The sequence below is a fragment of the Amblyraja radiata genome, chromosome X (assembly GCF_010909765.2).
Source record: "Amblyraja radiata isolate CabotCenter1 chromosome X, sAmbRad1.1.pri, whole genome shotgun sequence".
NCBI classification, from domain to species: domain Eukaryota; kingdom Metazoa; phylum Chordata; class Chondrichthyes; order Rajiformes; family Rajidae; genus Amblyraja; species Amblyraja radiata.
In genome coordinates, this window is record NC_045999.1 from 2,732,730 (window position 1) to 2,748,680 (window position 15,951).

The 15,951-nt window shown below is 41.0% G+C and overlaps 1 protein-coding gene across 6 annotated transcripts in view; it reads right to left on the reverse strand.

Moving 5' to 3' along the window:
* LOC116968246 (pyruvate kinase PKM-like) overlaps nt 1-15,951 on the reverse strand; it is a 29,399-nt gene that overhangs the window by 8,153 nt on the left and 5,295 nt on the right. For 5 of the 6 annotated variants that reach the window (XM_033014933.1, XM_033014931.1, XM_033014930.1 and 2 more), the window contains exons 2-8: nt 13,825-14,006; nt 12,647-12,738; nt 8,150-8,281; nt 5,490-5,676; nt 4,333-4,603; nt 2,573-2,723; nt 1,000-1,152 (exon numbers count right to left, since the gene is read on the reverse strand). In XM_033014933.1, coding sequence (XP_032870824.1) covers nt 1,000-1,152; nt 2,573-2,723; nt 4,333-4,603; nt 5,490-5,676; nt 8,150-8,281; nt 12,647-12,738; nt 13,825-13,987 — 1,149 coding nt within the window. In that variant the 5' untranslated portion in view covers nt 13,988-14,006. Of the gene's footprint in view, nt 1-999; nt 1,153-2,572; nt 2,724-4,332; nt 4,604-5,489; nt 5,677-8,149; nt 8,282-12,646; nt 12,739-13,824; nt 14,011-15,951 lie in introns of all 6 variants that reach the window. The other variant, XM_033014932.1, reaches the window with a different exon arrangement.

Sequence of the window (15,951 nt, forward strand, 5' to 3'; positions counted from 1 at the left end):
CTAGAGTTACCAAGTGCTTAAGAATATAACATCAAATTCCAAATTTCAGCCAAATTTGAAGATGGGAGTAAAAAGTTTTCTTACAGAAAAATATGGAGTCAGTGGTTCAGATTATTCAGTCATTTAAAGGTATCATACTTTCATTAATGAGATTTACTAACAGTTGGCACTAGTCACCACACCTCAGATTTCAAGGCCATGGCTGGTCTTGCTGGGATATCCCAATATTTCTCAGAAGTGAAGTTATTACTAATCCCACACCAGGGGTAATAAACAGGCATCCGGGATGCAAAGTGGGTGGGGGAGTTAAGTTATAAAATGTGTGAATGAGGATCAGACAATTATTTGTTCTTTATGGTTAGGCAATTGAGGTGTATTGCTGGGGGGAGGGGGGGGAAAACGGACAAATACTCATTCGTGGAACCAAAGTTAATTCCTTGCCACCATTTGTCAACCCATGAAAAATCCATTACTTAGCCAATTTAAAGATAAATATAAAGAGGGTTTCAAATAAAGATCAACGTTGCTTTCATAAAAGGAAATAGAGTATGTAGTAATTCTCAATATAATTACCACTGAGGTGGTGGCGTGGCATTCTCTTTTCTCAGTCCCAATGATTCACACATTTTAGGCACACTGACATTATGACCAAGGATCAAAGTACAAGACTTCAGCTACTCAATTCAATACATGCTTTAAACTGGTTTAATTTAACAACTAATGAGTCAATCATGGTAAACTCAACTTTTTAAAGAGTCACTATGTTGATCAGTACAATTTTTGAAACGGTTCTATAGAGAAGGGATCTGCAGATTGGAACCACAAATCCTCACGGCCACTAACACATTGCGAGACCAATGTGTGAACACTGCATTTCCCAGCAATTGAACAGCACTTCAAAGAGGAGTTAAAATACTGTTAATGGATTCCACCTTCTATAAATCCTAATTGCAACCAAAAAGCTTTATCCGGAAACAAAATTTACTGTTAACTACATACCAAATGCTGCATTTTTACAGACTCAAGGGGATAATCTCCTTTTGCGGTTTCTCCCGACAACATGATGCAATCTGCACCATCCAGCACAGCATTGGCCACATCACTGCCCTCAGCTCGGGTGGGTCTGGGTTTTTTGATCATACTCTCCAACATCTGAAAGTACAAACAATTCATGAACTTTGGAAAAAGCACTTGTTTCTTATCATTGTATTTTTACAGTGAGGTGAACTCCAATAAGCTTTAAGCACTGTGAAGTGCTAATATAATACTAAAGTAGACAAAAGTGCTGGTGAAACTCAGCGGGTGCGGCAGCATCTATGGAGCGAAGGAAATAGGCAACGTTTCAGGCCTAAACCCTTTTTCAGACTAATACTAATATAATACTAATACTGTTAATATGCTAATACTGTTATAATCCCCAATATATTGCATAACTAGAATTGTACAGTGTGAATATCAGTTTTGCTGAAGCAAATAACATGGACACATGGAAGTGGAGAAAATAAAATTCCACATTATTGAAGTTTACATGACACAATTTCATAATTATTAGCAAGAGACACTGCAATTAGCCCAAGGGGGTAGAATGGATTTGGCCAGTGAGCAATGTTTGAAATACAAGTTGGGTGGGCTGTGATTGAAAGCAGCACAAAGCTTTGACAATTTTATTGCACTTCATTAAGACACCAGGTGAGGATTAAATAAGAACAGAGTGTTCGTCCAGATTTGGGATGAGGGAAGCAAGCTCAATGCTGCATGGTCAATGGTAACTAGAGTTCAATTTTGTCAATAGCATACCATTTAAAACACTTGTCTTCATCACAAACACCTGGCCAATTTGACATCAACAAACTTTTACAAAACGACGCACTGGAACTTCAATCTACTACATTCACAAAGATACACAACACAAAAAGCTGGAGTAACTCAGCGGGACAGGCAGTATCTCTGGCGAGAAGGAATGGGTGACGTTTCGGGTCTAGACCCTTCTTCAGACCCCAAATATTCACACCCCAGATCAGACACCTAATAAACAAATTTGAAATGTAGCTGGCCAGTTGGGTTCATGGTGGCTTTCAGAGTATTCGCATTGGTCCCTTTCCCAACTTCCCAACATGCTCACCTATACATCAATTCCCCATCACCTCCTATAAAAGGGCGATTTACTGCAGCCATTGAGCAGTGGTTAGGGGCCTTGTTTGAAATCTGAACAACTTAGGGAGGAGATTCCATGAGCACTGGAAGGAACATGCAAACTCCAAATATAAAGCACAAAGGATTGAACCTGGGTGACTTGAGTGCTACAGCACAGTAGGTGACCGTTTATAATCTGAATTCAATACAAATTACTCTTCACAACTTTCTTGTGGAATACAGGCATATGCACGATTCAGTTATTAGGACCACTATTCATTCAGCCCCACATCAATTTTAGACCAAACTTATCATTCATTAAAAATTACATCTAAAATAAGTTTACTTGTGACCAAATTAGGACAAGTGTAAATGTCACCCACAACATGCTTTGAACCAGAATTGGTACAGTAGGACAACGTTGGGGAAATTACTGTACCTGAGTAGCACAGATGACAGGTTTGCCAGCTCTGTTACAACGTCCAATCATCATCTTTTGAGCAAGGAATACTTTCTCACCGGGGATTTCAATTCCCAGGTCACCACGAGCAACCATAATGCCATCACTGGCTTCCAGGACCTCGTCAAACCTGAAGGGCAGAAATATACATTCAAGTAGCCATTCTAAACGCTTCACATGTCAGATGTAAACTAGCTGGGGCAAGGTAGGACATGTTATTCATAGTGCAAATTAGTTCTATGGTAATGGGTATTGCAAACTGCATTTGGTTTAGATCCAGCATGGAAACAGGCCCGTCGACCAGTACTGGCCATCCATCGCCTGTTCACACTAGCTCTATGTTATCCCACTACCTCATTCACTCCTTACACAAGGACAATTTATAGAGGCTAATTCACCTACAAACCTGCACATCTTTGGGACTGTGGGCCTGTCACAAAAATGGGATATCCGTGCAGTTTTATAGATGATTATCCCAAGGCTCTGGGCATCGCTGCAATTTGTCCAGCAGAGGCCCTTGGTGGCCCTCCACCATCCTAGAAGGCTGGATGATTCCATCTTTTCTCACCTCACATGGCCATTTGGCCCATGGATCTATACCAGATCAAGAACCCCATTCCTCCACCTTCCATTGACCCTGTATTCCCCAAGTTCTATCACGCAATTGTACAAGGATCAATTATAGGGACCGGAAAAAAGCCTCATACAACAGGTGCAAGTCAGATGTTTTCCTGCAGCGCGATTTACCACCCTAGATCCGGACACCTTACCATCATCTACATAGTGTGATGGAATACTTGCCAATTGCTTGGACAAATGTAGCTACAAGATATGAAACTCACCATCCAAGACAATAATCAGCCAGATAAATAATTGAGGGTGGCACAGCAGTCAGTTGCTGCCTTACAGCGCCAGATATCTGAAGGGTTTTGACCCGAAACTTTGCCTATTTCCTTCGCTTCATAGATGCTGCCTCACCCGCTGAGTTTCTCCAGCATTTTTGTCTATCTGCAGATTACATCTTTGTGACCTCCATCCACTTGCTCCCAATTCAGTGCAACAATGTGCACAATTTACAGAACATGTTACAGTAAGTTAGATGAGAGAATTTTGCTAAACTTTAACTGTTTTGTTTGTTGACATGTACCGAGAAGCTAAATATATCGCATTGTTCGTAGGAATGCCTTGGCTGAATGATTGCGGCATTGTGTACAGATATCTGTTTCTTTGTCCGTGATGTTATTATCTATTATCTGCAAAGCCAGCAGCACCCATGTACGGGTCTGAGTAATGTAATTTAGGCGGTTTTGATAAAATCTCAACTCCCTGACTAAGCAGTTTAAGGAACAGTGATATGTGCTAGTCTGCACACATACTTGTTTGTTCAGCAGTGTAGAAACCCGTGCCGAATGTACTCTGAAGGAACTGTCCCCCGGGGCAGTTCCTCCATGATATCACGTGATAGTTTCATTCTCCATGAGTCAGAGTCCTTGATTGATTTCTCTGACAATAGACACAAAATGCTGGAGTATCTCAGTGGGGGAGGCAGCATCTCTGAAGAGAAGGAACGGTGATGTTTTGGGTCAAGATCCTTCTTCAGGTTGTCGGAGCTAGGATTACTGGCAACTTATTAGCAGATTTCAGGCAGCTATGGGGTGTTATGATTTGTAGTGTACTCGTACTGTGATTGGAAGGTATATTTGAGTCACGATACATCTTCCATGCAGTTGGCCACTCACCGACGAACTCCCTCGTGGTTCTCAATTTTGCTGATAATTTTGATCTTCTTTCCTTTCTCACCAAGGACATCTCGCACAGCATTGACATCTGCGCCCTTACGGATGAAAGAGGCAAACACCATGTCTACTCCTTGCTCTACGCCAAATTTTAGGTCTTCGATATCTTTCTCAGAAACTGCAGGAAGGTCAACAGCTGCTCCTGGCAAGTTGACACCTTTTTTGCTGCCCAGGAAACCGCCATTCTCAATCTCAGTACTAACAAAGTCTGCACCTGAAAATTAAATGAACAATGTACATAAGCAATTTGTTTTTAATTAAGTCAAACTGCACAGGAAAAGCAACTGAATAAAAAACTGAGATAGGGAAAAGCATTATCAGTCCGATAACTTGCTTAGAATGATAAGATTTTGACCTGGCAAACAACCTTTGTTATTCTTGTCATGTCTACAGTTTACAGATGTAGTTGTAAAGGTAACAGCTGGGACCAAACTGTCCCTGAATCTGGAGGTACAGAAGTTTAAAAATTAATACCTCCAGATTCAGGGACAGTTTCTTCCCAGCTCCCATCAAGCAACTGAACCATCTTCGGACCAACAAGAGCAATTCCGACCTTCCTCATTGGAGACACATGGATCACCTTTAATCGGACTTCACCTTGCACTAAATGTTATACCCTTTATCCTGTATCTGTACACTATGGATAGCTTGATTGTAATCATGTGAAGTCTTCCCATTGACTGGGTAGCACGCAACAAAAAGCTTGTCACTGTACCATGGTACATGTGACAACAATCTAAACTATAAACTAGTCTTTCAGCAGTGGGCAACTCAAATGCCCTTCAAATGTTGTAGCAAGCCATTCGATTTAGGAGAAATTATGGACAATCGTAGCTTTGCCAGGGTTTATCCATGCTCCCCGAAAGAAGTCAATATCTAGGAATGAATAAGCATGATTTGAAGACCATGATTAAGGCCTCAATCAGACAAAAATGAATTTTAATCAAGGGAAACAAGTAGGCAAAATAAGATGCAATAGTTAGTGCTAGAAGTGAGAAAAATTGATTTTGTTTTAAAATCCAACGGCAGAATCATCAGTTGACCAAATCTATTGGCTTCTCGAATAACAATGGATTAGGACAGGAAATGACGGTACTTGCCTTTGTCCAATACACGGAGAGCTATTAAGCCATCGTCCACATAGATTCTGCTACCTTTCTCAACCACTTTAGGCAGATTCTTGTAGTCTAGCCATAGCACACTTTCATCACACTTTTCTTTATAAGCATCATCAAGTGTGATTTTAAGTATGGCTCCTTTCTTCAGTTCAACTTCAGCAGTCCCACTCTGCAGCAAAACAAGAGACAGTCAAGCCAATTTAAGTTACATTTCATCTTAAAGACAGCAGGTTATGGTATTCAAATATTACCCTTGTAATAATACATTTAGATAACAGAGGGAAAAGACTGGGTTCAGAGACTACAATTAGCTTCTAAGTAAGTCAAACTAAGTGTAGCATGATGTAGAAAATAGACCAATGTTTCATAAAGTCAGGCCTCCAGAATCTGAATGTCACTTAATAATAAACCATGGTAACAATCAATTACAATATGCACTTCCTTATTTAAGGGCCTGTCCCACTTTCACGACCGTTTTTATCGTGGACATTTTTCATCATGCTAGAAAAACGCCCCGACTTACTTGATGCCACGAGTACCTACGACTAGCACCACGGCCTCCTACGACCTTGTGACGACCATGCTGCGAGTACGAGTCAAGGGCAAACTCGGCAGAGGCCGTGAATTAGGTCATGAAAGTGGGACAGGCCCTTTAATGTGGAAAGGCTAGCACCAGATTTGCAGAACTAGTTAACTAACTGAACTAGAAGTAGGAATACACCACGCAGCCTTCTCTATCATGGCGGATAACATTACTATCCAGTCATTTTTCACTGCATTATTCATCAAGAAACGACCCATCTCTGCCTTCAACATCGGAAGATGCTGCTTCCACCATTAATTGAAATTTCAAAGACTCAACTCTCAAAAGCTTTGCATAACGCATCTTAAAACCAGCAACTTAATCGACTCTCACTTCTATATTTTCCCACATTCTTGTCACATTCACCCTGTGAGAATACCCAGGATCTGATGAAACCATTATACAAAGAATGGCAGAATCTATTATTTAATAAAATTCAGGTTTTAAAGTCTTGATAATCTGTTCACTTTTAGGATTGCATAGCCAGATTGAATTCCATTTAAACCTATTGAATCATCCATTTAGTTAATATGTAATATCAATCGACCATTCAGAACAAACTACATCCTGTCAAGAATGACAGTGGGCAATTAAACAGCAATTAGGTGATGGCTCTGATAAAAATTCCACCTTGAATGGCAGGTCCCAGGTGGGGAACTAAAGGCTGGAACATTACAACCATGTTCAACCAAAATGACCACACCAATATCCATCTTTGCTTTTAAACAAGCAGAAGGACATGTGTGCAATTCACACTGGGGCACCACAGCTTCAAGTAGTGCTGAGATCACATAGGAATTTGCAGCACGGTGATCAGGCTGCTGCCAAGCCTCAGACCGTTAAGTAACGAAGAAAAGGAAGCGGTACCTATTGGTCACGTCACCGAGTCTTTCACTGCAGGCATTGCTGGATGCCATCAGTCTCAGCCTGGCAGCAGCCTTGGAGATATTTGGGCCCTGTTAGAAAACAACTGCACGCCTCATTCAAGGAACATGGGCTTCCAAGGCCGAGTCAGAAATTTAATTGCACTTAAGGTAGTGGTGATCTGTGGACTTGAACTGCTGCAATCCAAGGTGTGGGTATAGGCAATGCTTTTAAAGGAGAGCATTTCAGAATTTTGACAGAACAGTAAAGGAACAGTGATATATTTCCCAAGTATGCAAGGAGTGGCTTGATAGGCAACTTCCAGGTGGTTAGGCAAGGGAAATCTGTCTGGCTGCACCTCATTCCTTCATCAGCAAAACAAACTGATTAAAATATTTTGTCTGCAGGTTTTAGATAAAATACATCCCTAGATAAACAATAAATCCTCAGAGTCTGAATATACAAACATTTGATAACTGGAACTAGAGGTCTCTGCGTTAAATAGTACCTACAGCAGTTGTTTTCTCAAACTCCTCTTCTCAATACATCCTGTACAATTTAAGTTACCAAATTTTGACAATTCTCAAAAGTTTACACTGGAAAATGAAGATCAATGCTAAAATAATAAACTAGATAAAATGTTAACTAAAGACAAGAATTTTACACTCAGCTCTTGTTTAAACATCTTAAACACCTAGTACACATCACTTTCAAAGGAAGTTAATTTTTAAATCTTACGTTCATATTCTGAGCATCGGCAATAGTGATACAGTGTGTAAACAGGCCCTTCGGCCCAACTTGCCCACACCAGCCAACATGTTCCAGTTACACTAGTCCCACCTGCCTGAGTTTGGTCCATACCCGTCCAAACCTGTCCTATCCATGTACCTGTCTGTTTCTTAAACGTTGGGATAGTCCCAGCCTCAACTATCTCCTCGGGCAGTTTGTTCCATACAACCACCACCCTATGTGTGAAAATGTTACCACTCAGATTCCTATTAAATCTTTTCCCCTTCACTTTAAACCCATGTCCGCTGCTCCACGATTCACCTATTCTGGGCAAGAGACTGCGCATCTACCCAATCTATTCCTCTCATGATTTATAACCGATTCAACGTAGTACTGGTGGACACCTTCAATGTTACAACACCCACAAGCATTGGGGTCAAGTGAAACAGTTACACAGGATACTTACTCCCTTGATAAGCCCAGTGCGGATTTCAGGTCCCTTTGTGTCCAAAGCAATGGCGACTGGCCGGTAGGTGATGGGATTGTCAGCAAAGCTTTCTGTGGCCACACGGACATTCTTGATAGTCTCTGCATGATACTGTAAAGCAGGGCACAATTTAGTTCATTCTACAATATGCAAAGTGCCTTTCAGAAATCAAAAATGTTTTAAAAGCAGTTTAGAGTTCAACGTTGCACATGGGTTCCTGACAGTAATAGCCCATATACTTCATAATATAATCTGACAAGAACATTTTTGAAAATGGCATGCCCGGTTTTCAATGAAATCTTGCTGATAAAGGTGAAAAATAGACAATTAATTTAATACATCTGCTACGCAAAACCGGGCAAGAGTGTTCATGGGGACATCAAAAAATATTACAACTATATTTTGCATTTCATACCAGGATTTTTGTACCATGCAGGTGCAACACTCCCATAGGTTGAACGTTGATTAGCAGAAAAGCAGACAGATAAAGGGCCCGAACCCCCCTCTATTTCAGCCACTAGTTTCCCCTGTCTTCCATTTCCAACCCACTGACATTTGCTCCAAAAGCTTAGTACTGGAAACAACTTCAAAACATTCTCAGTACACGTGACAATAAACTGAATTAAACTAAGAACCAAGACTAACTAACTTTTCTCAACCCTGATAGAGACCTCAACAGCAATTAATTCTAGTGTTTTACAGAGACAAGCTTTTTGTTTAAAAAGGTAGGCTCCAAGCTACAAAATCCCATATCTAATGGATAAGGGGTAGGCCATTTAAATGAGGAAAGACTTCTTCACCCAGAGAGTTGTGAATCTGTGGGATTCTCTGCCACAGAAGGCAGTGGAGGCCAATTCACTGGATGTTCAAGAAAGTTAGATTTAGGTCTTAGGGCTAACGGAATGAAGGGATATGGGGGAAATGCAGGAACAGGGGTACTGATTTTAGATGATCAGCCATGATCATATTGAATTGCAGTACTGGCTCGAAGGGCCTACTCTGCACCTGCAAAATTAAACAAATCAGAAATAATCTCAGTCCCAAATGTTATCTTAATCAACAAGAGCTGCAGGCAAATTTACATTACTTTCACTGAGCAGATAATTGGTCATTTGAACAATTACAATACTTTGTGCCAACAATTTATTCGTCTGTCTGATGGTTGCAGGAGAATAATAAGTTTTCGGTACATTATGTTGTAAATGTTAGACAAGAATACATTTAGCCAACTCTGCAATAGGAGGCAGGAGAGACTGCAGATGCTGGAATCTGGAGCAAAACAAAAGGAGTGCTGCTGGAGGATGAAGAGGGATGGTGGCAGATAGGAAATTAAAGAGAGATGACGATGAGCAATGAAGGGGATGGAGGGAACCTAGTGAAAGGTGTGTCTGAGTGATGGGCAGATGGGGTGGGGATATAGTGGGAAGAGAGGAGGTGAAAGGGACAGAGAAGGTGCAGGTGCAATTTCTATATTGCACTACTACTACGGACTGACGCAAAACTGCATTTCGTTGTACCCATACTCAGTATTTGTGCAATGACATTAAAGTTGAATTGAATTGAAGGTTACACAAAATTAGAAAATGCAATATCCTTGAGCTGTAGACTACCCAGGTGGAGTGCCAGGTGTTGCTTTACCAGGTGTTGTTTTGGCCTCGTCCTGGCAGTGGAGATGGCCAAGGACAAACAGGTCAGTGTGGGATGGGAAGGGAAATTAAAAATGTCAGCAACTGAGAGATCCAGATGTCCATAGCAGAGTGCAGGTGCTTGAAGAAGCAGCTGCCTAATCTGTGTTTGGTCTCAATATAGAGGCACATCTATATTGTGGGGTGAATCCTAAGCAGCCTGCCCTGGTCATTTGGCAGAATGACTCATCCAAACCTGCCAACAAGTAGCAAAACCTTGTTGGCTGGCAGTGAGGCAGATCCTTCCTGTACTGTGGCAATGCCACTCCTAATGCACACTGTTCACTGGAAGGCTGTGATGGAGGGGAGACTGTTGCCTATGTCTTGGCAAAATTATTTTTTGCTAGGAGCGTCACGCAAAGGACACACGAGTCTTTGTCACAGATCATCCCAAACAGTTATAGCACAGAGGATTCTGATTTATAGGCTGTTCCCAGGAGACACCTAGAGACAGTCAACAAGTGCTACTGGAAGACCATCAACCTGGTCTTTGGTCTATATTACATTTGGTCCTTCCGCACAGCAAGAGGATGAGTGACCATAGTGCCATGTATAAGGAAATAAAGATATGCTTTCACTACAAAGGTAGACACAAAATGCTGGAATAATTCAGCGGGTGAGGCAGCATCTCTGGAGAGAAGGAACGGGCGACGTTTCGGGTCGAGACCCTTCTTCAGAATGTTTTGTTTTTTTAAATTATGAATAAAGATTAGCTTTGAAATAAGTTTGCATTCAGTCTCCCCACAGCTGTATGCATTTCCCAGTGTGCATGGACTTCCTACAGCCCAAAGGCTCTGCGAATAGGCCATTTAATCAGCTCATGTTCCGTTGAGTGGATTAAGAATAGGTTACAAGGAAAATTAATGCATGGGATTGCTCTGCAAACTAGCATAGACTCCTGGGTCCCAAGAAAAGACCTCTGTATAGGAAAATATGAAAAAGATCAATTCTAAAGTAGCTCCATTACTGCAAGAAAGTAATTAGTTCAGTTTGAGAAGTGCAGTGCATAGATTACATAAATCGTGCCAAAACAGCCATATTCTGGGATTGCAATTTAGTTGAAGGATCGCAGTTTTCAATAAAGCCAGGACAGGCTAGCTGACTAGATCAGTTATATTACAATCATGGTAGAAAGTTGAATAGGCCAATTGCTTCATATAATATTCAGCAACAGATTCACATTAACAATCTTTTCATTATTAGGATCCTTTAAAATAATAACCATGAAACACCCAGAGCTAGCTGAAGTATATTGAAGGACAATTTTCATACATGGTGGCTGCAGGAACTATAAATAGGCAAGCTTGATCAATGGACCATATTGCATTTCATTTGACCTATACCATACAGTCTGTGACATTCAAGTTTTAACAGCTGAAAAGGTCGAGGAGACAGTCACAGCTGTCCTTGACCAGGCTGTATTTGATAGGTCAAGCATGCAAAAACCCTGATCTTTGATTCAATATTCTTCAATTGCTTTGAACTTTCCAATCACACAAAGCTTTACTTAAAATACTACATGAGACATACCACAATAGATACACAAATCCCAAGTCAGCCTTCCAGTACAATTTTTAAAACCTATATTAATGCAAAACAGCAGGAGGCTGTGGTTGAAACTTGTATTTAAGTATAGTTGCAAGATTAAACTCAGCATTCTGCTAGCAGAGAGCTTTAAATCAGCATCCCAGAGATTCCCTCCTTTCCCCTACCAGCTGGCTCCCAGTTAGAGCAATGCAAGCAAACTTCCAGATAGGAATAAACCTGTAGTTTAATTTAAACCACAATAGTGTTTACAACAACAACAAAAAGTCACACAGAAACCAACATGGAAAAGGCGTCACATCAAATAATTTTTGTCTCTGACACTATCAAGAAGAGATCCCCAAATTCCACCTGGAAAAATTAATCTGTTCAACTTTACAACTTTCTTAACCTTTGTAGAGCTATAATGAAAATATTGCCTCAAGTCCCTTCAAACTTTATTTGGATCATACTACTTTTAAACTCTAGCTACAAAACTAATTTGTGAACCAATTCCGATTCATTCTGAAGAATCTGACCCTCATAAACGGTTATGTGTCCTTTAGAAGTGGTGGTGCCCATGACTGCTTTCAGTGTCCGAATCTATTCTTAGAAACGAACTGGTTGGAATCCACCCAGGCCAGGTCCCGTCCTAAGTATTCCCCTCCCCCTCTCACCACACCCTGCATTTGCCTCATCAGTCAAGCATTCTTAAAATGCCTTAGAAAAGGATAAAATGTTAGGTCTTGTTTGCTGAATATCATCTTTTTCTCCCTCCTCCCCTTATTATAAATGAAACATTTATTGCCATCTTTAAATTTTCAAAAGTGTACATTTTTGCTGGCAAGTGCATATTATGTGCACCTTGACAATTATCTACACAAGACAAAGCCAAGTTTTTTTGTTAATGGGATATCAAAACAGAACCCTGGCTTGCCTTCCACCACTAGAGGGTCCAGGGTTCTTTCCACAATTTAAATAGCTGGAGAAACAAGGAACTGTAGATGCTGGCTTAAACTTAATGACAGAGTGCTGGAGTAACTCATCAGGTCAAACAGCATCTCTGGAGAACATGGATAGGCGATGTCGTGGGTAGAGACCCTGCTTCAGTCTGTAGGGTCCAGACCCAAAGCTTCAGCTATCCATTAAAATTGCTGGCTTTAACAGAGAAACTAAAACAGAATTAAATCGAGACTTTCTGACGTGTGTGTACTGATGCAGGCTAGCATCATACACATTCTATTTTAGAGTTGAACAATGCCATTACCTCATGTGTTCCATGTGAAAAATTCATCCGTGCGACATTCATTCCAGCTTTGATCATCTCTTTTAGCATCTCAACAGATCTCGACGCAGGGCCTGGAAATTCAGTGCAATCTTATCAGTTTCTTCCACAGACATAGTTTCCACTCATTTCACAAATACGAGATACAACCAAATGGAATTTGCAATGGAAGATAGCAAGAGGGTAGACAGAGCATGTGGATGATTTTCTTAGAAATGTAATATTGTAAAAACTTAGGAAATACAACAAACAGACTAATTTCCAAGTAACAGATAAAAAGGAAGTACTTGATAGGTTGACCTAACGGCAAGAGTACTCAATTTCAAGCAGAAATTATTAATTAACTCAAGTCATCAAGTTTAATTTGGATCACTGGATCAGATAGATTAGCACGAGAACCTAGCTCTCCAAAAGGGAAACACAAGAGTACTCAATATAATTGGTGAGCAACACTTTATAGATTAGAGTAAGGAGATCAGCCATGATCATATTGAATGAAGATACTAGCTCAAAGGGCTGAATGGCCTACTCCTGCACCTATTTTCCATGTTTCTATTTGTGGACACAAATCAAATGAATTATTATTATTATTATTATAAAAGGAGCAAATTAAAAGTAGCTATGCAAGCCTATTCTAACCTATCAGTTAAATCATGACTGATTGGTGACCTATGCCTTGGTCCCACATACCTGAATATTCCCACCTTAAAGAAATCCTCAATTCAATTAAATGATAAAATTGACAGCTTTGGTGGCCATTTGCAAAAATCCTGCAGGAAATAAAACCCCATTACACTGTTGACAAACCTAGCCCCAAGACCTTTCTCTCAAACTGTGGGAATACCATCTTGGTTTCATTAATATCCTTAAAACTGCATTAGCCGCCAATTTACACCCAAAATCAAACCCCCCATTCTTTCACAAAGACAGGACAGGAGGTTAGTTTAGTTTAACATTTAAATCTGTTGAACAATTGCACTAATCCTTGATGGAAATGTTCAATGTGAACTTTCTAAATATAGCACCACAATACAGACACCTCTACACAAATATTTTGCACCCAAGTGCTGGTGAACAAACTACTGTCAATGGATCTTAACTCCAAATAACAGTATACAATTTGTTTCTTACAGAAGCCTTTGTCTATTTTGTAAACTTACCAATGGTACATATAATGCCAGTGTTTCGTGCAGTTGTTGCTTCAGAGTCTATATCCAATAGACACAGATGCTCCAGGAAGGTGTCAGCCATGGCAGCATGCAGCTGCTGGCGTTGAATGAAAGCGGTACCCATTTCGTGGTGGTTATCTTTCGTAGTTGGCATAGCAGTTGCCGATTCTACCCTGGAAAGGAAAAATGCAATATTAAGGCTCTTCTAAGTCTGTAACCCTTCACAGATGGCCAAACTAGCCCATTTACAGCACACAAATGCCAGACAAAGATGATATCCAAAGAAAATGATCACCCTCTGATATTCAATGGCATTATCACTGAATTCCCCACCATCAATGTCTTGGGATTGACCGGCAATAGCAATATACACAATGTGGCAACAGGGGGCAGTTAGAGGCTAGGATCACCACCCCCTAATGTCCCAAAACTAGTCTATCATCTGTTTTAACGTTGACAAATCTGTTTTGTTGCAACGAAATCTCGTTGCACTAATGTGCAATGACAATAAAAGATATTATTATTATTATTAAGAAGGAACTGCAGATGCTGGAAAATCAAAGGTAGACAAAAGTGCTGGAGAAACTCAGCGGGTGCAGCAGCATCTATGGAGCGAAGGAAATAGGCAACGTTTTGGGACGAAACATTGCCCATTTCCTTCGCTCCATAGATGCTGCTGCACCCGCTGAGTTTCTCCAGCACTATTGTCTACCCACTAGTCTATCATCTACTGGGCTCACATTAGCACTGTGACGGAACACACCCTACTTGCCTGGATAACAACAGCACTAACAATGAAGCTCAACAGCATATACATCAATTGATAGGCACCTCACCCATATCTATGCACTCATTACACCAATATGTAGTTGCAGCAATATACATCTGCAGAATGCATACATCAACTCAAGATTTAGCCAGCATTTTCCAAACCAATGACTTCTACCAAATTGGGTGTCCAGTTTACTCCCAGATCCCAAAACTGGCTTCCCATCTCCCACCGGATCACCTACAGAATCCTGGTCCTCACCTACAAAGCCCTCCACCATCTGGCCCCCCCATATCTCACTGACCTCCTCTCCCCTTACCAACCCTCACGGTCCCTCAGATCCACATCAGCCGGTCTCCTCTCCATCCACAAGTCCAACCTCCGCAGTTTTGGGGACAGAGCCTTCTCCAGGGCAGCTCCCAGGCTCTGGAACTCCCTCCCCCAACTGATCCGCAATTCCGTGTCCCTCACCATCTTCCAGTCCCGCCTCAAGACCCATCTCTTCACCTCTGCCTATCCTTAGCCCCACGTCCCCCTCCCTTTTCATCAGTGCTTGATTTGCCTCGTATTGTGTTTTGAATTGAATTCTGTCTTTAATTTGTTTACTAGTTATGTCTCTACTATTCATTTCATTCCGCTTACATGTTTTTCCTCTACTTGCTAAATTTTTGTAAGGTGTCCTTGAGACTCTTGAAAGACGCCCATAAATAAAATTTATTATTATTATTATGTGTGCAAGTTAATTGTCATCTGTAAATTGATCCCATTGTGTAGGAAATGGATATAATAATGGCATAACATAACTAGTGCCACAGAAGGCTGTGGAGGCAGACTGTGGATATATTTAAGGCAGAGAAAGATTGTTGATTAGTACGGGTGTCCGAGCTTATGCGGAGAAGATTGGAGAATGGGGTTAGGAGGGAAAGATAGATCAGCAGAGTAGACTTGATGGGCCGAACGGCCTAATTATGCACCCATCACATGATTTTAATGTAATGGGTGATCAATGGTGGGCCAAAGGGCCTGTTTTCATACTATAATTGCTAAACTGAACTAGAAGGGTAGCAAAATCATGGTAACATCACCATCTGGATGTTGCCCTTCAAGCCACACAGCATGCTGACTTGGTAATGTCACTGCTCCTTCACTTGAACACTCACTAAATCCATTGTGTGGAGATACGTTAAGGACTGGTTCAAGGCAGCAGCTCAGCAGGGCCTTCATGGGCAACTAGGGAGGGGCAATTAACCTTGGCTCATCCTGCAAATTAAAAAAATGAGCCAGCCAATGTCATTTAGGTCAAATCGAAGCAGTTAAACTAGTCACAGCAATACTATGCTAGGGAAAAT